A 25258-nucleotide genomic window follows, 5' to 3' on the forward strand; every position below is an offset into this window, starting at 1 on the left:
TTAAACCTCTCCAGGGATGGTGACTCCACCACCACCCTGGGCAGCCTCTTCCAATGCTTCACCACTCTTTCGGGGAAGAAATTTTTCCCGATGTCCAATCTAAGCCTCCCCTGATGCAACTCGAGGCTGTTTCTTCTGGTCCTGTCCTAGCAGTTCTTCTCATCAAAACAAAGCAAACCGGTTTCTGGCCAGCCCTGCTGTGTGCAGCGCTGGAATGGTTTGGGTTGGAAGGGACCTTAAAGATCATCCAGTTTCAACAGCAACAAGGGCAGGGACATCTCCCACTGGACCAGGTTGCTCCAAGCCCCATCCAACCCGGCTTTCAACACCTCCAGGGATGGGGCAGCCGTGACTTCCCTGGGCAACCTGGGCCAGGGCCTTTGAGATTGAGATTGGAGGCAGGAGCAGGGACCTTGAGAGCTGGTGGGGTGAGAACCAGTAGCTATTTAAGGGTTGGTGTGACCCTGTAGCAGCCCCAGACCAGGGCTGATGATGTTCCCCTACCAGACCTCAAACCACCGTAGGATTTCACAGTATCACTGGGTTGGAAAAGATCCACTGGATCATTGAGCCCAACCATTCCTATCAACCATTAAACCATGTCCCTCAGCACCTCATCCACCCGTCCCTTAAACCCCTCCAGGGAAGGGGACTCAATCCCCTCCCTGGGCAGCCTCTGACAGGGAACAATCACCCTTTCTGTGAAACATTTTTTCCTTTTGTCCATCCTGAACCTCACCTGGCAGAGCTTGAGGCCATTCCCTCTCATCCTGTCCCCTGTCCCTTGGGAGAAGAGCCCAGCTCCCTCCTCTCCACAACCTCCGTTCAGGGAGTTGGAGAGAGCAATGAGGTCTCCCCTCAGCCTCCTCTTCTCCAGGATAAACACCCCCAGCTCTCTCAGCCGCTTCTCTTGTTCTCCAGCCCCCTCACCAGCTTCGTTGCTCTTCTCTGGACTCGCTCCAGAGCCTCAACATCCTTCTTGTGGTGAGGGGCCAGAACTGACCCCAGGATTTGAGGAGCGGTCTCACCAGGGCTGAGTCCAGAGGGAAAAGAACCTCCCTGGCCCTGCTGGTCACGCCGTTTCTGATCCAAGCCAAGATGCCCTTGGCCTTCTTGGCCACCTGGGCCCCTGCTGGCTCATGTTCAGTCGCTGTCAACCAACACCCCCAGGTCTTTGATGGGTTTCGATGGGTTTCAGGCAAGTTGGATTTAGCTGGGTCATTTTATGCCCTGCCAGCCCTTCGCATCCCAGAAAAGGGATGGAAATGCAGTTTCTTCTCCCATCTCCATCCCTGAGTGTCACTGCTCAGTGCAGCTTCTGGCAGCTTGGCCGGGGCACCTGGATTGGGGTCAAACCTGGGCAGAGCAATTTGGCACCATGGAAAAGAAAGGCGAGAGATGCTCTGAGAGCTTGGCATCAACCCACCTGCGACTGAGCTTTGGCTCCCCTAAACCCCTAGGAAAGCTCATTTGTCCTTCGTTGAACCCCACATGCATCCCCAACACCCTGCTTATTCCTTCCCAATCCTACCCATCACGTTGCTCTCAAGGAGCTGGTTTCCAACCAGCAAAAAACGAGTTGGCTTTCAGTGACAGGTAATTATTAGGAGGTGAGAATTAAGCAACCTTATTAGGAGGATAAAGGTTATCTGCTAAGAGATGCAGTGCTGAGCCCTTCCCACCAAATCTCCTGCTCTGCAGATAAGGAGGGGGCTGTAGGAGGACAGGTGGGTTGTGAGATGGTTGGGTGGGTGTCTTAGGCCAGCTTGCCACAGCCTGGTCTGCATGAAGATAGGTGGATGGATGATGGGGGATGAACGCAGAACACTGATGAATAGGTGCAAATGGGTGGCTGGGTAAATGGGATGGGATGAGAGGTGGATGGAGAGATAGGAGAAGGGATAAGGAGGTGGAACTGTAGTGTTTGGCTCCTCCACGTCCCCCTCGCTGCTCTCCATCCAGCCAGGATTATTCCTGCTGAGCACATGGCGACGGATGGGATTTGCCTGCAAAAGTCACATTTGCTCAGGAGGGTAGGAGGTTGTAGGATGAGGCTTTTGGGTGCTGGAGCAGCAGGACCCCCTCTGGCTCACCAATCCCCGTGACCCAGCTGCTTCCCCAGGTGCCTTCTGCATCCCTTCCCTGAGCTGCTAACCCCATTCTCCAGTCTGATTGCCCCTCATGCTCTATGTTTTGGTTTTTGGAGAGGGAGAAGGGGGTTTGCTAAATGGGATTATAGGGTGATGAGGACGAGCTTGGACGCCAGAGTGGACAACCTGCCAGTGACAGAGGTTCAAGGCAAAGCCAGGATGTGGGGCGCCGGGGTCGGCCATGCGTGTTCCCAAGCTCCATCACGTCCTGTAATCCTGTTAAATGGTCAGGGAGCATTTCCCCCCCTGCTTCTCCCTCCCCTTTAATTCCTGATTGAAACATCAAATAAGCTTCCTGAGGCTGCCAGGCAGCCTTGTTTCAGTGGAAATAAAAGACATCATGAGCAATGAGAGGAAACACCGTGACATGCCAACTTTTGCTGTCTTCCTGGGATGAATTTGCTCCAAGTTGCCTTGCTTGGACAAACAGCAAAGTCACCAATTCTTTGCATCAAAATCCCAACTGGAAGTAGCTCCTGAATACACTAAAAGAAGGGTGAAAGGAGAAATGCATTGGGGAAACTGAACGAATAAAGTGACTCCTTCTATGGAGTGAGCTTTGTAGTGGCCAGAATCTCTGGGTTTCAAAATCTTGGGGTTAAAAGGTATTTATCCTGCAACAAAGAAGACTGAGCTGCGGAGCAGGACCATGCACTGAGCCAAGTCGTGGCGGCTGAGAGAGCTGGGGGTGTTTAGCCTGGGGAAGAGGAGGCTGAGGGGAGACCTCATTGCTCTCTGCAACTCCCTGAGAGGAGGTTGTGGAGAGGAGGGAGCTGGGCTCTTCTCCCAAGGGACAGGGGACAGGACGAGAGGGAATGGCCTCAAGCTCCACCAAGGGAAGTTCAGGCTGGATATTAGGAAAAAAATTTTCACAGAAAGGGTCAATGGGCACTGGCAGAGGCTGCCCAGGGAGGGGGTTGATTCACCTTCCCTGGAGGGGTTTAAGGGATGAGTGGATGAGGTGCTGAGGGTCATGGTTTAGTATTTGATAGGAATGGTTGGACTCCATGATCCAATGGGTCTTTTGCAACCTGGTGATGCTATGATTCTATGATTCTAACTCCATCTCATTATCAAGGTCTGACCTGGGATTTAGTTCTCATCCCCACTGGAGCAGTAATCATCACTGCTTTGTCCTGCAGATGCTCCCTTCCCCACCCTAAGGAACCTGCTAATGGGTCAATCACTGCCTGGGAGGAAGGCAAGAGATGATCTTCCTTAGAATTCATCTGCCCTGTGGCGGGTGGGAAAGGGGACACGGGCATCCTGAGCTACCTTCATCCACCAGGAGAAAAGCCTTCTGGCTGAAGCCCAACGTGCCAGAGGGTTGGATGTGGTTTCATTCACCATTTGAAAAACTCAATCATAGAGTCACTAAGTTGGAAAAGACCTTTGAGATCATCAAGCCCACGTGTAATTAAGCCCAGCAGTTTTAATTAAAGACCTTTCCCCAGCTGGCTGATGCCCACTGAGTTGGGTAGACACTGGAGCATCCCTGGAGCATGGAGCTCGGAGGAGCCCACAGCTGCCAAAAGCCCTCATCGTGCCCAAAGCTGAGCGCTGCCAGGGGATTAAAGGTGTCCTGAGAACAACTTAACTCTCGCAATCAGCTTGACCCCCGGCCGGGCGATATTAAAACATCCCCCGTAAGCCCCGTTGTCTCGGGGATGATTGCAATAAACCCACCGCGGGCGAGATTAGCAGGTTAACCCCGCCGGCGCAGACATGTGAAGACATTAGCACAGTTTGGGTTCTTTGAGACTCACGGCTAATCCTGACTCTGAAAACAACCGGGACAAAGGGCAGCTTCTGTCACATCTTCTGGCACTGTCCCTCTTCCCTTCACTGTCCCCTTCTTCTTGCATCTTCTCCTTTTTATGTTGTCCCCTTTTTCTTGCACCGTTTCCTTCTCCTGGCACCATTTCCTTCTCTTGGCATCATTACCCCCCCTTCTTTGCACCATCCCCTTCTCCTTGAGTTGTTCCCCCTCTCCTTGTATGATTCCTTTCTCCTGGTGTCACCTCCTCTCCTGGCATCATCGCTTTCTCCATGCACCATCCCCTACTCCTTGCAGTGTCCTCTCTCCTTGCATCATCCCCTTCTCCTAGCATCATCCCCCCTCTCCTTGCACCATCCCTGTCTCCTGGTGTTGCCTCCTCTCTTGGCATCATTTCCTTCTCCATGCACCATCCCCTTCTCCTTGTATCATCCCCTTCTCCTGGCATTATTCCCCCTCTCCTTGCACCATCGCCTTCTCCTCGTGTTGTCCCTCAACTCCATGTGTCATCTTCTTCTCCTCACATCGACCCTCTGTCCTTCCATTGTCCTTCCCCTCCTTGCACCATCCCCTTCTCCTTGCATTCTCCCCCTTCTCCTTGCACCATCCCTGTCTCCTGGTGTTGCGTCCTCTCTTGGCATCATTTCCTCCTCCGTGCACCATCCTCTCCTCCTTGCATTTTCCCCTCTCTTTTCACCATCCCCTTCTCTTTGCACTGTCTTCCCCTTTCCATGCATCATCTCCTTCTCCTGGCATTGCTTCCTCTCCTGGAATCATCTCATTCTCCTTACATTGTCCTCCTTTCCTTGTATTGTTCCTTCTCCTTGCACCATTGCCTTCCACTCGCATCGCCCCCCCCTCTCCTTGCACCATCCCCTGCTCCTTGTGTTGTCCCTCCTCTCCATGCACCATCCCATTCTCCTGGTGTTGGCCTTTCTCCTGGCATCATCCCCTTCTCCTTGCATTGTTCCCCCTCTCCTTGCACCATTCCTTTCTCCTGTTGTCACCTTCCCTCCTGGCATCATCGCCCTCTCCATGCACCATCCCCTTCTTGCATTGTCCCCTCTCTCCATGCAACATCCCCTTCTTGCATTGTCCCCTCTCTCCATGCACCATCCCCTTCTCCTGGTGTCATCCCTTCTTCTGGCATCATCTCCTTCTCCTTGCATTTTCCCCTTCAAGCTTCCCTGGTGGAGCTTGAAGCCATTCCCTCTTGTCCTGTCCCCTGTCCCTTGGGAGAAGAGCCCAGCTCACTCCTCTCCACAACCTCCTCTCAGGTAGTTGCAGAGAGCAATGAGGTCTCCCCTCAGCCTCCTCTTCTCCAGGCTAAACACCCCCAGCTCTCTCAGCCGCTCCTCTTCTCCAGCCCCTTCACCAGCTTCGTTGCTCTTCTCTGGACTCGCTCCAGAGCCTCAACATCCTTCTTGTGGTGAGGGGCCCAGAACTGACCCCAGGATTCGAGGAGCGGCCTCACCAGTGCCGAGTCCAGAGGGAGAAGAACCTCCCTGGCCCTGCTGGCCACGCCATTTCTGATCCAAGCCAAGATGCCATTGGCCTTCTTGGCCACCTGGGCCACTGCTGGCTCATGGTCAGTCGCTGCCAACCAACACCCCCAGGTCCCTCTCCTCCAGGCAGCTTTCCTGTCTCCCTACTCTTGATCGATGTGTGTGTGTCCCCATGTCTCCCTGCCCTCAACCAGAGTTTCCCCTTCCAATTCCCCCTGCTCCTGCCATGGAGACCCTCCCTCTCTCCCTGCAGCAGGAGAATCCATCCATGCACTCAGGGGACAGCTGGTGTCACCCCAAGGCCACCAAAATGGTCTGGGGATCCCCCTTGGTACTCTGACTCCATCACACCAGGACATCCCACTGCAGAGCAGCATTTGGAGGTGGATGTTTACAACCCAGGACCAGCGAAGAGAAAGGAACAAGACCAAGGATGCTGGGAGAGGTGGTGGAAGAAGCTGTCCCTGCGCAACGCCCCCCCCCAGCTGTCCCCTCTCTGCTGATGGGATTCAGGTGCTCATTAGGGTCTGAGAGTCTTAAAATTGCAGCAGCTTTTCCTAATGAGCTGGGAAAAGTCACACCTCGAGGCCAGCGCGGTGGGGGAGTGAGAGCCCAGGTCAAAGGACTCCTCCGGGTTTATGGGGGAGGAAACGGGGCGTGGGGGAATTGGGGGTCCAGGACCCACATCTGCAAGGCAGCAGCCCCCCATGCTCAGCTTCCATGAGGTCCTCACACAAGTGTGTGGCCCCCCAAGGTGGGAAAAGACCCCGAAGGATCCGTGTGGTGCTGAGAAAGTCATGATGGGGCTCTGCCCTGGTGAGGAGCATCTTCTGCTCTGCAGCTGTGAGGCCACCTTGGGGATGGGGATGAGGATGGGGATGAGGAGAGGATGGACATGAGGATGGGGATGGGGACAGGGACAAGGATGCAGATGAGGACAGGGATGGGGATGAGGATGGGGATGGGAGAGAAGATGTGATGCGGATGAGGACAGGGACAGGGATGGGGATGAGGATGGGGATGAAAATGGGGGTGAGGATGAGGTGGGGGTGAGGAGGTGATGGATACAGGGACAGGGATACAGGTGAGAACAGGGATGGGGGTGGGAGTGAAGATATGATGGGGATGAGGACGGGGACAGGGATGGGGATGAGGGTAGGGATGAAGATGGGGATGAGGATGGGGATGAGGAGAGGATGGGGACAGGGACAGGGATGCAGGTGAGGACAGGGATGGTGATGGGGGTGGGAGTGGGAGTGAAGATGTGATGGGGATGAGGACAGGGAGAGGATGGGGATGAGAATGGGGGTGAAGATGGCAATGAGGATGAGGATGGGGATGAGAATGGGGACGAAGATGGCGATGGGAATGAGAATGGGGGTGAAGATGGCAATGAGGAGGGGATGGGAACAGGGACAGGGATGCAGGAGAGCACAGGGATGGGGATGAGGATGGGGATGGGGATGAAGATGTGATGGGAATGAGGATGGGGACAGGGATGGGGATGAGGATGTAGCTGAGGATGGAGATGGGGGAGGTAATTGAGACAGAATGGAGATGAGGATGGAGCTAGAGATGGACGGGGGCTAGTACCGGGATGCGGACATGGATGAAGATGATCATGGGGATGCAAATGAGGATGAGGATGAAGATAAGGACACCACCCCCCCCCCCACCCCCCCCCCGAATCCATGGTGCTGGGGCACAGCCCAGCCTGGCACCCTCAGGTAAAAGCTTCTTGGAGGTGTCTTTGCAGCAAAATAGCCTGAAAATTCCATCGTGGGCACCGTGGTGATGCCATGGTCATGGGGGCAAATCAAAGCCCTTGGAGTGGGGCCAGAGATGAAAGGATGGCAGATTTGGTGTTATTAGTTCTTAATTACAGGGATAAAAAGCCAGGAGGCCCCACCGGGGCTTGGGATGTTTGTTTAGGAGGTGCTTTCCCTTTTTTTTCATTCCTTTTTTCCCTCTTCCTCTGTTTGATGGAGCTCAAACAGACCCTTCTTGGTGCTCCCACGCAGTGGGGTGGCCCCAGGACCAGGGGTGCTCAGCATCCATGTGCTGGATGGGGTTCATCAGGTTTGGGATCCAGGAGATATGGGGCCAAAGTGGGGATACTGGTACCCAGTGGGTTCTTTGAGAGAGCCAGGTGGGAAAATCCTGTCCTGGAGAGCTGAGAAGGGGACGAGGATGAGGATGGGGACCCTCCAAGGTGGGAAAAGACCCCAAGGGATCAGTGTGGTGCTGAAAAAGTCATGACGAGGCTCTGCCCTGGTGAAGAGCATCTTCCTCTCCACAGCCGTGAGGTCACCTTGGTGATGGGAATGAAGATGGGGATGGGGAGGATGCAGATGAGGATGAGGAGGGGATGGGGACAGGGATGGGGATGGAGATGAAGATTGGAAGGAAATACTAATTTGGGGGGTGATGCTGTGCACACAAGGAGCATGGAAAGGATGGAATTGGGGGGGGCCACTGCCCACAAACTGAGTGCATCCTTTCCAGAAATCCTGATTCCGAGCAGGGACGTGAACCCAGGGATGATTCCTGCCTAATTTAAGGTAGGATTGCCCCAAGGCTCCGGCTCCTGAGCTAATTAATAACAATGCTGCTCATTAGCCCTCGGTCAGGCTGTCTGGGCAGGGTGTGGATTGTCCGTCTGCTGAGAAGGACCTCCGAGGTCACCCCCTCTGTCCCCAAACAGCCCCAGGGCCCCCCTTGGAATTGCATCCATCCCTTGTCCTGCAGCATCCCTCTGTCTGGCTGTTGTCCATCCGTCCATCTGTCCATCCGTCCAGCTGTCCATCCAACCTCTCCGGTCCTTGCAGGCATAAAGTCCCTTTGTATCTACTTGCCACAAGGGTCCTGTGCTTGAAGCTGGGGTTGGGGGCTCCAGGCACGGGTAATTTGCTGGGAGAAGGAGGAATTTCTACCAATTCACCTGAAATTAAAGGGAAAAGCCAAGTGTTTGGACACCCGCTGCCATCAAGTGGCTGAGGATGATCCAGACCTGACCCTCACTCCTGCAGATCATGGGATGGTTTGGGTTGGAAGGGACCTCAAAGCCCATCCAGTCCCACCTCCTGCCAAGGGCAGGGACACCTCCCACTGGATCAGGGTGTTCAAAGCCCCATCCAACCTGGCCTTGAACACCTCCAGGGATGGGGCAGCCACAGCTTCCCTGGACAACCTGGGCCAGGACCTCCCCACCCTCATTATGAGGAATTTCTTCTTATGACCAATCCAAATCTTCCTCTTTCCAATTTAAAGCCATTCCCCCTCATCCCATCACTCCAAGACCTTGGAAAAACTCCCTCCCCAGCTTTCCTGGAGCCCCTTCAGGTACTGGAAGCTGCTCTAAGGTCTCCCCAGAGCCTTCTCTTCTGCCTCCTCTGGACCCGTTCCAACAGTTCCATCTCCTTCTTATGTTGGGGATTCCAGAAGTGGACACAGGAATCCATGTGGGGTCTCACAGTAGAGGAGCAGAGGGGCAGAATCCCCTCCCTCGCCCTGCTGGCCACGCTGCTCTGGACGCAGCCCAGGACACGGTTGGTTTCTGGGCTGTGAGCGCACATTTCTGGCTCATGTCGAGCTTCTCACCCCCCAGCACCCCAAGTCCTTCTCCTCAGAGCTGCTCTCAATCACGTCATCCCCCACCCTGGATTGAACCCATGGAGTGCCCCAACCGAGGTGCAGGACCTTGCATTCAGATCATTTTATCTGAACCTTAGATCCCCTCCCAATTAAATCCGCTCTTCCTTTCTCATTAATAAAGGTCTCGCCTCCTGGACTGGGAACGCCGAGCAAAGCCTTCTCTTAAGCACCATAAGATATGCGGCTCCGCTTCTTCTCTTGACAGACTTGACCCAGCTCTGGGAAGGTTTTCTTAAGCAGGACTCAAACATGCACAGGTCACCACCACCACTGGTGCCGTTTGTGGGTGCGAGGAAACAAAAACAAAGCAAATTATCCTTTTTTAAAACCCTGAGAGTGGTTGAATCATAGACTCCTTTGGTTGGAAAAGACCTTTGAGATCATCAAGTCCAACTGTACCTGTCCACTGCTAAGTCATATCCCTGAGAATGTCAAGTTGACCCCTGCGGAGCTCCCTGCCCAGGAGCTCTTGGAGGTTGAGAGCATCTGTGGAGGAATTTCTGCAAGTATCAACATCCGTAGCTGTGTGATATGGAAGAAAATGAGCCGTGTCCCAAACCAGGGGACATCTAGGTGGCTTGGTGCTGGGATGGGTGCCCCCAGGGATGGGATGGGACCCCCTGGTGCTGGGATGGGTGGCTGTAGGGCTAAGCCAGGTCACCCCGGTGCTGGGATGAATCCTCCTGGAGCTGGGGTGGGTCCCCCTGAAGCTGGATGGGTCTACCCTAGAGTTAAGATGGGTCCTCATGGAGCTGGGATGGGTCTGCTGGAGCTGGAATGGGTCCCCAAGGAACTGGGATGGGTCTGCTGGAGCTGGAATGGGTCCCCACGGAGCTGGGATGGGTCTGCTGGAGCTAGGATGGGTCCCCATGGAGCCAGAATGGGTCCCCATGGAGCTGGGATGGATCCCCATGGAGCTAGAAAGGGTCCCCATGGAGCTGGGATGGATCCCCATGGAGCTAGAATGGGTCCCCATGGAGCTGCGATGGGTCCTCATGGAGCTGGGATGGGTCCCCACGGAGCTAGGATGGGTCTGCTGCAGCTGGGATGGGTCCTCATGGAGCTGGGATGGGTCTGCTGGAGCTGGGATGGGTCCCCATGGCGCTGGGATGGGTCCCCCAGGGCTGGCATGGATCACCCTAGAGTTGGAACATATCATCCCAGTGCTGGGATGGGTCCCTTGGGGCTGAAATGGATCATCTCCAGCAGACAATCGGGAATAGAGACACCTTCAAGAACTGGAGCAGGAGGGATGCAATCTTTAAAGGTTCAGCACCTTTCCATGCACCTGAAGAGAAACTGGTGGGATTTTTTTGGGGTGTAATCTTCCTTATTTCTGTTTTGTGGCTTTTCAGAGCTGTGGGGTTGGTGGCTGAGGACAAATCTTGTTCCCCCTGCGCTGGTCCTGCTCCATACCAGAGCTCTCGTGGATGCTGGTGGTGGCAACACAGGTGCTTCCAGCAACGTCCTCTGCTTGGAGCCTCCAGGACCGATTCCCAAAGGCACCTGAAGTGCTGAGCATCTCCAACCCACAGCATCCCAGTCCGTAGGGGTCCCAGTTTGCTCCAGAGTCCCAGTCAGGCCCCAGTCAGGTCTCAGGTGGGTCCCAGTTGCCTTCAGTTGAGGTCCCAGTCAGGTCCCAGTCTGACTGCAGTTTTATCCCAGTCAGGTCCCTGTTGGATCCAAGTTAGGATCCCAGTCAGATCCCAGTGGGATCCCAGCCATGGTCCCAGTTGGGTCCTAGTCACAATCCCAGTGAAGTCTTAGTCTCAGTCCCAGTCGGGCCCCAGTCAAATCCCAGGTGGGTCCCAGTCAAGGTCCCAGTCGGGCCCAGTCAGATCCCAGTCGTGGTCCCAGTGAGGTCCCAGCTGGCGTCCCAGTCAGATTTCAGCTGGGTCCCGGTCATGGTCCCATTAAGGTCCCAATCAAGCCCCAGTGAGGTCTGAGTCAGGCCTCAGTCAGATCCCAGTCGGGCCCCAGTCAGATCCCAGTTGGATCCTAATCAGGGTCCTCGCCAGATCCCAGTCGGGTCCCAGTCAGGTCCCAGCCAGGGTCCCAGTCGGGTCCCAGTTAGGGTCCTAGTCAGGTCCCAGTCAGGTCCCAGTAGATCTCAGTTGCATCCCAGTCAGACCCCAGTTGGGTCCCAATCAGGGTCCCAGTCAGACCCCAGTTGGGTCCCAGTCAGATTTCAGTTGGGTCCCAGTCAGACCCCATTTGGGTCCCAGTTAGGGTCCCAGTCAGATCCCAGTCGGGTCCCAGCCAGAGTCCCAGTCAGGTCCCAGTCAGGGTCCCAGTTGGGTCCCAGTCAGACCTCAGTTGCGTCCCAGTCAGACCCCAATTGGGTCCCAATCAGGGTCCCAGTCAGATCCCAGTTGGGTCCCAGTCAGATCCCAGTTGGGTCCCAGTCAGACCCCAATTGGGTCCCAATCAGGATCCCAGTCAGGTCCCAGTCAGGGTCCCAGTTGCGTCCCAGTCAGACCCCAATTGGGTCCCAATCAGGGTCCCAGTTGGGTCCCAGTCAGGGTCCCAGTCAGATCCCAGTCGGGTCCCGGCGGTGCAGTTCCGCCATTGGCCGCCAGAGGGCGGTGCCCGACCGCGCTGAGCGACACAGGGGCCGGGGGGGCAGAGGGAGGGGGATAGAGGGAGGGGGACGCTGAGAGGGAACAGAGAGGTGGGGGACGGGGGGGTGTGGGACACGGAGGGGGCATGGGGGTAGGGGACAAAGGGGTAGGGGACACTGGGGGGACAGTGAGAGGGGACAGGGGGGTGGGGGACAGGGGGTTGGGGGACAAAGGAGTGGGGGACACTGGAGGGGACAAGGGGAGGGGACAACAGGGTGGGAGACAGCAGGATGGGGGACACCACAAAGGGACAGTGGGAGGAGGGGGACAGCAGGATGAGGGACACCAGGAAGGGACATCAGGGTGGGACAGTGAGGTGGGGGACACCAGGAGGGGACAGTGGGATGGAGGGCAGTCGGATATGGGACGGCAGGAAAGGGTAGTGGGAAGGGACAGTGGGATGGGGGACACCAGGGTGGGGAGGACAGTGGGGTTGGGGACAGTGGGATGGGACAAATTGATGGGGGACAGTGGAGTGGAGGAGAGTGGAGTCGGGAACAGCAAAACGGGGACAGAGGGATGGGGCAGAGGGATGGAGAGAGCAGCGTCGGGGACCACTGGGCTGGGGGACATCAGAAAAGGACACACGAGGCTGTGACATCTGGGGATGGGACGTGCTGGGATGGGACACCAGGACGAGGACACACCTAGCTTGTTCCCATTGGGATGGGACACAAAGGGCTGGGTCACACCAGGAGAAGCCACACCAGGATGGGACACGCTGGGGTTCAGACACAGCTGGATGAGACTCACTGTGGCTCCTCCTGGGCCAGGAGGTTTCTCCCAGGATGCCACGTGGATAAATGTCCTCGTGAAGGTGACAACGTGTCCATGCACAAGTGCCACCACTGGCCACACAGGATCCGGCTGAGCTTTTGGCTGGTACAGAGACGGTGAGGACCAAGCGCAGTCCCACCACGCGTGCAGCAAGCCGAGGGCAAAGCAAGGAGAGCATCGCTGCCCTCCTGTGCCCTGGACCAGGGTCTGGAATCTTCCCTGGAGCTCAATCCAAGCCACATGACCTCTACTGGGAGAGAGCATTCCAGTGAGTGAACATCCCAGTAAGTGAGCATCCCCAGTAGCTGGTGCCCCAGTTAGTGGGCATCCCATTTAGTGGGCATCCCAGTTAGTGCGCATCCCAGTGAGTGAGCATCCCAGTGAGTGAGAATCCACAGTACCTGGTGCCCCAGTTAGTGGGCGTCCCAGTTAATGAGCATCCCAGTGAGCGATTATCCCAGTTAATGGGTATCCCAGTTAGTGAACATCCCCAGTAGCAGGCATCCCAGTTGGTAAGTGTCCCAGTGAATGTGCTTCCCAGTTAGGGGGCATCCCAGTGGGTGAGCATCCCAGGTAGTGGGTATCCCAGTGAGTGATCATTGCAGTGAGTGATTATCCCAGTTGATGGGCTTCCCCATTAATGAGCATCCCAGTGAGCGATTATCCCAGTTAGTGAGCACCCCAGTTAATGAGCATCCCAGTTAATGAGCATCCCAGTGAGCCATTATCCCAGTTGGTGAGCACCCCAGTTAGCGGGGATCCCAGTTGGTGAGCACCCCAGTTAGCGGGGATCCCAGTTGGTGAGCATCCCTGTTGTTGAGCATCCCAGATGGTGATCATCCCAGTTTGTGGGGATCCCAGTTAGTGAACATCCCTCAGTAGCAGGCAGCCCACTTGGTAAGCATCCCAGTTAGTGGGTATTCCAGTGAGTGGGCATCCCAATGAGTGATCATCGCAGTGAGTGATCATCCCAGTTGGTGGGCATCCCAGTTAGTGAGCATCCCCAGTGCAAGCATCCCAGTTAGCGGACACCACAGGTGGTGAGGATCCCAGTTAGCAGGGACCCCAATCAGCGTGTGGGCTCCAACCAGTCCCAAAATCCCATAAACTGGCTCTACAAGGGCACATCCAGGGGTGGCATCGAGTGGAGGCGATGGGAAGGTCGAGATTTGTGCTTCTCCACACGCTGGTCGTGGGGCAGAGAGGACAAATGGGACAGGAGCACAGGGACGGGGTGAGGGGGAACGGTTTGAAGCTGAAAGAGGGGAGATTGAGATGAGATCTTAGGGAGAAATTCTTCACGCTGAAGATGGTGAGACACTGGCCCAGTTTGCTCAGAGAAGTCGTGGCTGCCCCATCCCTGGAGGTGTTCAAGGTTGGATGGGGCTTGGAGCAACCTGGTCCAGTGGGAGGTGTCCCTGCCCGTAGAAAGGGGTTGGAACTGGATGATCCTTAAGGTCCCTTCCAACCCAAACCATTCCATGATCCTATGGTCTCTTCTCTGCTTTACCCCAGGCTGAAGCCTGCTGGGGAGGGCTTGCAGCATCCCCAGGGCTGGATAGACTTTAAGATCCCTTCCTCCCCAAACCATTCCATGATTCTAGGAGTCCATGCTTCTATGATTCCACGAGCTCTCCTTCCTTTTACTCCACCAGAACCCCCTGCGGGTGGCATCACAGCATCCCTGGGGCCACCAGCACCTGCGGGTCCCCCCTTTTTGCTCTTCCGAAACCCACGAGCGAGTCAACGACCCCCCTTCCATCCATCTGCCGAGCCGGGAAAAGTCAAAAGCAGTGTCATTGCCAAATCCAGAGGCACCCGCGGAATTGATGGCGACGGATTTCCACCTTTATTTGTCAACAAGGCTCGCTGGCCTCCTCCCCAACCCCGCGAAGCCCCGTTAATCTCCGATACAATTGCAGTTTGCTGTGCAAACAGCGCCGAGGGGGGAGCGGAGTGGGGTTTGCATCAAAAATCTCTCATTTGGGGGCGGCCGGGAGGCTGGTGGCTAAGCCAGCGAGTGAATCGCGGCATCGCTAACGCCGGATTGAAACGATTGCGAAGCAATTGCCCTTCAATAACCCTAATCCTCCGCTCTGAATAGGGGAGTTTTAACTCCTGGCCATTCCGCTCACCTTATTATCTATTGATTGACTTTTAGGAAGGGTAATAACGGAAAGAGATTGATGCTCGGAGATCAAACGCAGCCCAGGGTGGGATTGGCCGTGTAGGATCCGATGGATAAACCCCACAGCTTTGATTTTCGCCTCCCGACGCGGAGATGGGGGAGAAGGGGTGACGGAGGGCAAGGAGACGGGGAAAGAGGAGGGAGGGTGAGCGGCAGCCTCCGTCCCTCCCCGCTCCGCCGAACAATCAGAATAAAAGCAAATTATTTCTCCTATTTCCCTTCCGAGATGAACGATAAACTGTCCATCCCCGAAAAGTCACTGATAACGCCTCTAATTTCACTGGAAGGTCTAAAAAATGCTATTTCTACGCAAAACAGGGTGACGCTCTCCTCCTCGGCCGCTTTTGATAAACGTGGGGTTGGGGGTTTTTTTTCTTTTTTTCCTTTTATTTTTTGCCTTTTTAATTTTTTTTTCCACCTATTTCCTTCTCGGTTTGCGAGGGGAAATGCCCCCCGAGCTACGAACAACGCACAATAAAGCAAAATCATATTTTAGTCAAAATAGGCAGACGGCGCTCGCAGCCAACTTTCAAATTAGCATTTTGAGGGCAAATATGCAGCCAATTTGAGATAATGAGGCCTGATTATTCAATCCAATGAATGTTAAATAGGCAGCGAGGGCGCCCGCGTCTTATCTCCCCTGCTTTCGATTTATTTTAGTTTAGTTTAGTTTTAATCGTTTCCCATTTGAACTCTTTATTTGTCTTGGCTCCAGGTCCACCCCCCCCCCCCCCCCAACACCGTTCCTGGGCATCCCTGCGCTGCCAGCTGGGATTTTGCAGTGGGAAATCACTGGGAATGACCTGCCAAGCCCTTTGCAACCTGTTTTCTGGGAAGATTTTGTAGTTTGTCCCTCAAAAAGCGCAGCGTGGGGAGGTTCGGGTGCTGCTCTCAGACCTGGTCCATGTGTCCGTCTCTGAAATTAGGGGATGTTTAGGTGCCAGGACAGACATTGAAGGGGTCGCATCCCCGGCTCTGGATCATCTCTTATCCCTTCCCATTAATCCCAGGGTTGTCTGTGCAGGTGATGCTGTGCTTGCTGCCGCCCCAAGTCTCAGCACCCATCGTATAAGGAATCCACACAGCAAACGAGACTCAGAGGAGAGGATGCCAGCAGCCACTGCCACCCCAAAGCAAAGCCCGGCTTGGCATCCTATGCATGTCAGCATCCCACCTGGCTCAGCATCCCACCTGGCTCAGCATCCCACCTGGCTCAGCATCCCACATGGCTCACATCCCACCCGGCTCAGGATCCCACCCATCCCAGGATCCCACACAGCTCACCATCCTGCCCATCCCAGTATCCCACCTATCTCAGCCCCCCACCTGGCTCAGCATCCCATCGTGCAGCCCCCACCATCTCCCAGCAGTGTTTTCCTTCGCTCCTGTGGGAATTCAATTCCTTTCCAACCCCGATGCTGGGGCATTTCCCATCCCCATGGAGGGAGGGAAGGGTCGGCTCCAGGCTGGGGAGCCCCTTGGAGTGAGCGCTGCTGGGACCACTGCAGAGGAGAATCATAGAATCCTAGAATCACTAGGTTGGAAAAGACCCACTGGGTCATCGAGAGCATCATTATGCACCCAAGTGGGGTGAAAAAAACCCAAATCATGAAATTAGCATCATTTTCATAGAATCATAGAATAACCAGGTTGGAAGAGACCCACCGGATCATCGAGTCCAACCATTCCTATCAAATGCCATCAAACCATTCCTGCTCCTGGCTGGCGAGGAAGCTGGGTTAGGTGAGAACTTCATCAAGGATACCTATGCCATGGTATTTAGGAGAGCACCATGGAGAGCTGGGGGAGACGCACGGTGACCACGAAGGGCGAGGAGGTGAAAATAGAATCATGGAATGGTTTGGGTTGAAAGGGACCTTAGAGCCCATCCAGTTCCATGGAAAGGGTCACCTCCCACTGGATCCGGCTGCACAAAGCTGCATCTAACTTGGCCTTGAACATCTCCAGGGGTTGAGCAACCTGGGCCAGGACCTCCCTATCCTCACAGGGAAATATTTCATCTTAAGTGGTGGCTGCCCCATCCCTGGAGGTGTTCAAAGCCAGGTTGGATGCGGCTTGGAGCAACCTGATCCAGCAGGAGGTGTCCCTGCCCATGGCAGGAGGTGGAACCGGATGGACTTTGAGGTCCCCTCCATCCCAACTCATTCCATGGTCCTATAAGAGCTGGGGAGCAGCTCAGGGAAGGCGAAGGAGGCAGGGAACCCGCCACGATTCCAAGGGCAAGGATGGAAAACGGCGGAGAGGAGGAGCTGCAGCGAGAGGAGAGATAATCACAGAGCAAGAAATAAGGGGCAAAAAACAATAAAAGAAGGCAAAATCAAAAGCAGATGCTGAGGAGGGATAAGAGGCGGCTGGCGGAGCGGGGCGGGCACCGGACTGGAGGGATAATTGGATTTCGGTTCATCTCGAGGGCGATAAGAAATCCCTACGCGGGTTTTTATTCCTATACGAAGCGTATTTGAATGTGGGATTTGAATATGACCAGGGCAGCGCATCCCGACCAGAAATAGATGGGTTCCTGAGGTTTTTTGGGTTTTTTCCCCTATTTTACCTCATTTTATGCCCTCCCTTGGAGGATTTTGAGGGGAGAATGTAGATATTCCTGCACTCAGCATCTTCGGACTCGCTGGCGGCTGTTGGGGGGGAGCAGGAGCAGTGGGAACCCCCAAAAGCAGAGGGAGGGGGTGCAGCAACTCCAAAGGGGATGCAGTGACCCCAAAGGGGGACATAGTGACTCCAAAGGGGACAAAGTGACCCCAAAGGGGACACAGAAACTGAGAGGGGACTCAGAAACCCCAAAAGGGTCCCCAAAAGGGACAGAGTGACCCTAAAGAGGATGTGGAAACCCCAAAAGGGACAGAGTGACCCTAAAGAGGATGCAGTGACCTCAGATGGGATGTCCCAAAGGGGACAAAGTGACCCCAAAGGGGACAGAGTGACCCTAGAGGGGACAGAGTGACCCCAGAGGGGACACAGAAACCCCAAAAGGGACAGAGTGACCTCAAAGGGGACGTAGAAATCCTAGAGGGGACATAGAAACCCCCGAAGGGACAGAGTGACCCTAAAGATGATACAGTGACCTCAAAGGGGATGTAGAAATCCTAGAGGGGACATAGAAACCCCCAAAGGGACAGAGTGACCCTGAAGATGATGCAGTGACCTCAGATGGGATGTAGGAAACCCCAAAGGGGACTGAGTTACCCCAAAAGGGTTGGAGTTGTCCCCAAAGAGAATGCAGAAACCCCAGAGAGGATGTAGAAACCCCAAAAAGGACAGAGTGACCCCAAAGGGGATGCAGTGACCTCAGAGGGGACGCAGGAACCCTAGAGGGACATAGAGACCCCAGAGGGGACATAGAAATCCCATAGGGGACATGGAAATGTCAAAGGGGACAGGGAAACCCCAAAAAGAGACAGAGTGACCCCAAAGGGGACACAGCAACCCCGGAGGGGATGTAGAAACCCCAAAAAGGACAGTGACCTCAAAAGGGATGTCGTGGCCCCAGAGGGGAGGTGGTGTCCCCAAAGGGGATGTGGTGACCCCAAAGGGACACAGCAAATCCTATAGGGACACAGCAAATCACAGAGGGACACAGAAACCCCAAAAGTGATGCGGAAACCCCAAAAGGGGCATAACAAAATCCATGGGGACACAGAGACCCCAGGGAGGACACAGTCACCTCAAAGAGGATGCAGCAAATCCTAGAGGGACACAGCAACCCCAAGGGGATGCAGCAACCCCAAAAGTGGTGCAGAAACCCCAAAAGGGACATAAAAGATCCCACGGGGACACAGAGACCCCAGAGGGGACACAGCCACCTCAGAGGGGATGTAGTAACCCCAAAAAGGACAGGGTGACCCCAAAGGGGACACAGCAAATCCTATAGGGACACAGCAACCTCAAGGGGATGCAGCAACCCCAGAAGTGATGCAGAAACCCCAAAAGGGGCATAACAAAACCCACGGGGACACAGAGACCCCAGAGGGGTCACAGCCACCTCAAAGGGGATGCAGCAAATCCTAGAGGGACACAGCAACCCCAAGGGGATGCAGCAACCCCAAAAGTGATGCAGAAACCCCAAAAAGGGACATAACAGAACCCATGGGGACACAGAGACCCCAGAGGGGTCACAGCCACCTCAAAGGGGATGCAGCAAATCCTGAGGGGACACAGAAATCCCAGAGGGGACACAATAAATCCGAAAGGGGCACCCCAAATCCCAAAAGACCATCTCACCCCCGCCATGCAAAGCCCCCCAACCCCGTCGGGTCACCCCGCGTCCCCGAGCGGAACGGGCGATTCCAGCCCCTGGGGAGAAGGACGTGGAACCAAAGGAAGCAAAAAACCCATTGCGGCTGGTTTGATGCCGCGATGGGAGCGATAGAGCAGAGCCGCCCTAACCCAACTGATTAACCCAGGAGACCCCAAACAGCCCTTATCGCTCCGGCATCGGAGCCCCCGGGGCTCGGATCACCCCGACCGTGAGCACCCAAGATGCTGGTACGGAGCACGGCGCGCTCCGGCACGGCTTCTTGGCGTGACCTTGCTCAAGGGATCATGGAACGTTGGGTTTGGTCGCGCCGAGGAGTTATTAGGGTCACCGGAGAGGTTTTTAATTGCTTATTAGGATTGGGGCCGCGGCGGGGACGCCGCTGTCCCCACGTCCAGCTGCTGCGTGGGAAACGCTGCAGGGAATTGGGGAGGGGAAAGGGTGGCTTGATGGCACCATTGGAGAAGCATGGAATGGGTTGGGTTGGGAAGGATCTCAAAGCCCATCCGGTTCCAACCCCTCTGCCATGGGCAGGGACACCTCCCTGTGGATCAGGGGCTCCAAGCCCCATCCAACCTGGTCCTGAACACCTCCAGGGATGGGGCAGCCACAGCTTCTCTGAGCAACCTGGGCCAGGGCCTCCTCACCTTCATCATGATGAATTTTTCTCTAACATCTCATCTCAATCTCCTCCTCTTCCAGTTCAAAACCATTCCCCCTTGTCCCATCCCTGCGCTCCCTCATCAAGAGCCTCTTCCCAGCTTTCCTGGAGCCTCTTTCCATCCTGGAAGCTGCTTGAAGGAATCGTTATCCGGTGATGCTGGGAATTGGCCACCCATGGGTGAAGCAGCTGGGAACGCAGGGGTGGAGGAGACCTGCCCCGCAGAGCTCCTGGCAGGGGTCGGGGTGGGGTGCAAGGGCTTCCAGTGGGAGACAGAGCAAGGACACACATGGACACAGGTGGACACGGAGGCATGGACATGAAGGCATGGACATGCATGGATACAGGTGGACACGGAGGCATGGACATGTATGGACATGGAGGTGGACATGGAGGCATGGACATGTATGGACATGGAGGTGGACATGGAGGCATGGGCACGCAGGTGTGGACACCTATAGGACACGGGTGGACATGGAAGCATGGACATGGAGGCATGGACACACATGGACATGGAGGCTTGGACATGCATGGATATGGAGGCTTGGACACACGAGCACAGACACACATGGACACAGGTGGACACGGAGGCATGGACATGCAGGCATGGACAGGCATGGATACAGGTGGACACGGAGACATGGACATGGATGGACATGGAGGTGGACATGGAGGCATGGGCACACAGGTGTGGACATGGAGGCATGGACATGCAGGTGTGGACACCTATAGGACACGGGTGGACATGGAAGCATGGATATGGAGGCATGGACACACATGGACATGGCAGCTTGGACATACATGGATATGGAGGCTTGGACACGCATGGACATGGAGGCTTGGACGTGCATGGATATGGAGGCTTGGACACACGAGCACAGACACACATGGACACATGTGGACATGGAGACATGGACAAGCGTGGACACACACAGACACACATGGACACAAAGGCATGGAAACACATCGACACAAGTGGACAAGGAGGCTTGGACGTGCATGGACACACATGGACATGGAGGCTTGGACATGCATGGACACACATGGACACACATGGACATGGAGACATGGAGAAGCATGGACATGGAGGCTTAGATATGCGTGGACATACACGGACATGGAGGCATGGACACACATGGACATGGAGGCTTGGACTCGTGTGGGCATGGAGGCTTGGATGTGCATGGACACACATGGACACGGAGGCCTGGACACACATGGACATGGAGACATGGACTCACATGGGCATGGAGACATGGAGAAGCATGGACATGGAGGCTTAGATATGTGTGGACATACATGGACATGGAGGCATGGACACGCATGGACATGGAGGCTTGGACTCACATGGGCATGGAGGCTTGGAAGTGCATGGACACACATGGACATGGAGGCCTGGACACGCATGGACACACACGGATGCACATGGACATGAAGACATGGACAAGCATGGACATGGAGGCTTGGACACGCATGGACATGGAGGCTTGGACTCATGTGGGCATGGAGGCATGGACATGCATGGACACACATGGACATGGAGGCTTGGACACGCATGGACACACATGGACATAGAGACATGGACAAGCATGGACATGGAGGCTTGGACATGCATGGACATGGAGGCTTGGACGTGCATGGACATACATGGACATGGAGGCTTGGACGTGCATGGACACACATGGACATGGAGGGATGGTCACCCAAGTTCATGATTGCACACACACGGACACGCATGGTCATGCTTGCTCGTGCATGGACACACATGGACACACTTGCACATGCAGGGACACACAAGCTCATGCTTGCACACGCACGGATGCGCTTGCACACACGTGGAGACATACGGGGACGCTTGCACACGCATGGGCACACACGGGCGTGCTTGCACACGCACGAAGACACAAGCGCACTCTTGCACACGCGTGGACAGACATGGTCTTTGCACAGACAAGGACAGAGAAGCCTGCGCTTTTGCACACATGGACACGCCTGCACATGGACACACACGGTCACGTTTGCACACGCACGGACACGCTTCCACACGTACGGACTAGGTTTGTCCAAGGGGGCGTGGCTTGTCCTGGGGGCGTGGCTTGTCCTTGAAGCACTCGACAGAGGGGGTGTGGTTTGTCCTGGGGGCGTGGCTTGTCCCCAAAGTGCTCGTTAGAGGTGGCGTGGCTTGTCCTAGGGGGCGTGGCTTGTGCGGGGATGGCTTGATTGAGGGGTGTGCCTTGTGCTTGGGTTAATCGCTGGAGGGGGCGTGGCTCGCTCTAGGGGGCGTGGCTTGTCTGGGGAGGGGGCGTGGCTTGTCATGGGGGCGTGGCTTCAGGTCAATTGCTATTCGGAGGGGGCGTGGCTTACACGAGGGGGCGTGGCTTCTGCGGGATGGCTTGATTAAGTGGCATGGCTTGTCCTGGGGGGGTGGGAATCTTTCCCTGGGGGGTGTGTGGCTTGTCCTAGGGGCGTGGCTTGTCCTCGAAGTGCGTGTTAGAGGGGCGTGCCTTATCATAGGGGGCGTGGCACGTCATTGAAGCGCTCATCAGAGGGGGCGTGGCTCGTCCTAGGGGGCGTGGCTTGTCACTGAAGCACTCGTCAGAGGGGGCATGGCTTGTCCTAGGGGGGTGGCTCATCCTTGAAGCACTCGTTAGAGGGGCGTGGCTTGTCCTGGGGGCGTGAACTTGTCCTTGAAGCACTCACTAGAGGGGCATGGGTTGTTCTAGGGGGTGTGGCTTGTCCTAGGGGTGTGACTCATCCTTGAAGCTCTCGTCAGTGGGAGCGTGGCTTGTCCTGGGGGCGAGGCCTGTCCTAGGGGGCGTGGCTCGTCGTGGGGGCGTGGCTTGTCCTAGAAGCTCTCATTAGAGGGGTCGTGGCTTGTCCTGGGGGCGTTAACTCGTCCTTGAAGCGCTGGTTGGAGGGGGCGTGGCTTGCTCTAGGGGCGTGGCTTGTCCTAGAAGCTCTCGTCAGAGGGGGTGTGGCTCGTCCTGGGGGCGTGGCTTGTCCCTGGAGCACTCGTTGGAGGGGGCGTGGCTTGTGCTGGGAGCATGGCTTGTCCTGGGGGCGTGGCTTGTCCTTAAAGCGCTCGTAGAAGGGGCGTGGCCTGTCCTAGGGGGCGTGGCCTGTCCTAGGGGGGCGTGGCCTGTCATAGGGGGCGTGGCCTGTCCTAGGGGGCGTGGCCTGTCATAGGGGGCGTGGTTTACCAGAGGGGCACGGCCTATCAGAGGGGGCGTGGCCTGTCCTAGGGGGCGTGGCCTGTCCTAGGGGGCGTGGCCTGTCCTAGGGGCGTGGCCTATCAGAGGGGCATAGCCTATCAGAGGGGGCGTGGTCTGTCCTGGGGGCGTGGCCTGTCCTAGGGGGCGTGGCCTGCCAGAGGGGGCGTGTCCCGGCCCCTGCGCGCTGCGGGGCGGAGCCGCCGGGGTCGCTCTCCGTGCGCCGGGGCTGCGGCTGCGGCGCGGGGCCCGGCTCCGGCTCCCCCCCCCCCCTCCCTCCCTCTCTCTCTCCCTCCCTCCCTCCCTCTCTCCATGGCGCTGGTGCGGGCCGGGCCCCTCCCCGCCGAGGCCCCCCCGGCCTGGCTCCCCACGCACGTCCAGGTGACGGTGCTGCGGGCCCGGGGGCTGCGCTGCAAGGGAGGAGGGGGCAAAGCGGGCACCAGCGACGCCTACACCGTCATCCAGCTGGGCCGCGAGAAGTACAGCACCTCGGTGGCCGAGAAGAGCTCGGGGGACCCGGAGTGGAGGGAGGAATGCGCCTTCGAGCTGCCCCCCGAGCCCTCCGCCACCGCCCCGGGGCTGCTGCTCACCGTCATGCACCGGGCCCTGGTGGGCATGGACCGCTTCCTCGGGCAGGCCAGGGTCCCCCTCGAGCCGGGGCTGCAGAGCGGCCGGGCGCCCCTCGAGCGGTGAGTGACCCCGCATGGGGGGGGCGGGGAGGGTGTCGTGGAGCACTGGGGTGGACGTCATGGAGTGATGGGAGCGCTGGGGAGGGTGTCCTGGAACGCTGGGAGCGCTGGGGAGGGTGTCCTGGAACGCTGGGAGCGCTGGGGAGGGTGTCCTGGAACGCTGGGAGCGCTGGGGTACGTGTCCTGGGGCACTGGGAGCACTGGGAAAGGTGTACTGGGACACTGGGAGCACTGGGATGTACGTCATGGGGCGCTGGGAGCACTGGGGTGCGTGTCCTGGGGCACTGGGAGCACTGGGGTGCGTGTCCTGGAACGCTGGGAGCACTGGGGTGCGTGTCCTGGGGCACTGGGAGCAATGGGAAAGGTGTACTGGGACACTGGGAGCACTGGGATGCATGTTGTGGAACACTGGAAGCACTGGGATGCATTTAATGGAACACTGGGAGCACTGGGATGTACGTCATGGGGCGCTGGGAGCACTGGGATGCATGTTCTGGAACACTGGGAGCAGTGGGGAGGGTGTCCCGGAACACTGGGAGCAGTGGGGAGGGTGTCCCGGAACACTGGGAGCACTGGGGAAGGTGTCCTGGAACACTGGGAGCACTGGGGAAGGTGTCCTGGAACACTGGGAGCACTGGGGAAGGTGTCCTGGAACACTGGGAGCACTGGGATGTATGTCATGGGGCGCCAGGAGCACTGGGATGCACTTCATGGGGTGCTGGGATGCATGTCCCGAAACACTGGGAGCACTGGGGAAGGTGTCCCAAAACACTGGGAGCACTGGAGAAGGTGTCCCAAAACACTGGGAGCACTGGGATGCACGTCGTGGGGTGCTGGGATGCATGTCGTGGAACACGGGGAGCACTGGGATGCATGTCATGGAGCACTGGTGGCACTGGGATGTATGTCATGGGGCACTGGGAGCACTGGGGTGCACATTGTGGAACACTGGGATGCATCTCATGGAGCACTGGGGTGGGTGTCATGGAACACTGGGAGCACTGGAATGCACATTGTGGAACACTGGGAGCACTGGAATGCACATTGTGGAACACTGGGAGCACTGGGATGCACGTCGTGGGGCGCTGGGAGCACTGGGGAGGGTGTCCTGGAACACTGGGAGCACTGGGATGCATGTTATGGAACACTGGGAGTGCTGGGATGCATTTAATGGAACACTGGGAGCACTGGGATGTACGTCATGGGGCGCTGGGAGCACTGGGGTGCACGTCGTGGAACACTGGGAACACTGGGGAAGGTGTCCTGGAACACTGGGAGCACTGGGATGCACGTCATGGGGTGCTGGGATGCATGTCCTGGAACACTGGGAGCACTGGGATGTGTGTCATGGAGCACTGGGATGCATGTTATGGAACATTGGTGGCACTGGGGTGCATTTAATGGAACACTGGGAGCACTGGGATGTATGTCATGGGGCGCTGGGAGCACTGGGGTGCACATCGTGGAACGCTGGGAGCACTGGGGTGCATGTCATGAAGCACTGGGGTGCACATCGTGGAACACTGGGATGCGTCTCATGGAGCACTGGGATGTGCATTGTGGAACACTGGGAGCACTGGGGTGCATGTTGTGGGGTACTGGGAGCACTGGGGTGGCTGTCATGGAGCACTGGGAGCACTTGGATGCATGTTATGGGACAGTGTGGGACACTGGGAGCACTGGGCTGTGTTTCATGGGGCACTGGGAGCACTGGGGTGAGCGTAATGGGGTGCCTT

General features: G+C 56.6%; 2 protein-coding genes across 4 annotated transcripts in view; both read left to right on the plus strand.

The window, feature by feature from the left end:
• The window catches only part of FBXO41 (F-box protein 41), a 116028-nt gene that overhangs the window by 73637 nt on the left and 17133 nt on the right, over nucleotides 1-25258 (plus strand). The window lies entirely within an intron of this gene.
• RAB11FIP5 (RAB11 family interacting protein 5) overlaps nucleotides 23111-25258 on the plus strand; it is a 55243-nt gene continuing 53095 nt past the window's right edge. For all 3 annotated transcript variants that reach the window (XM_069856609.1, XM_069856611.1, XM_069856612.1), the window contains exon 1: nucleotides 23111-23522. In XM_069856609.1, coding sequence (XP_069712710.1) covers nucleotides 23146-23522 — 377 coding nt within the window. In that variant the 5' untranslated portion in view covers nucleotides 23111-23145. The remainder of the gene's footprint in view (nucleotides 23523-25258) is intronic.

Source organism: Phaenicophaeus curvirostris, chromosome 4 (genome assembly GCF_032191515.1).
Source record: "Phaenicophaeus curvirostris isolate KB17595 chromosome 4, BPBGC_Pcur_1.0, whole genome shotgun sequence".
NCBI lineage: Eukaryota > Metazoa > Chordata > Aves > Cuculiformes > Cuculidae > Phaenicophaeus > Phaenicophaeus curvirostris.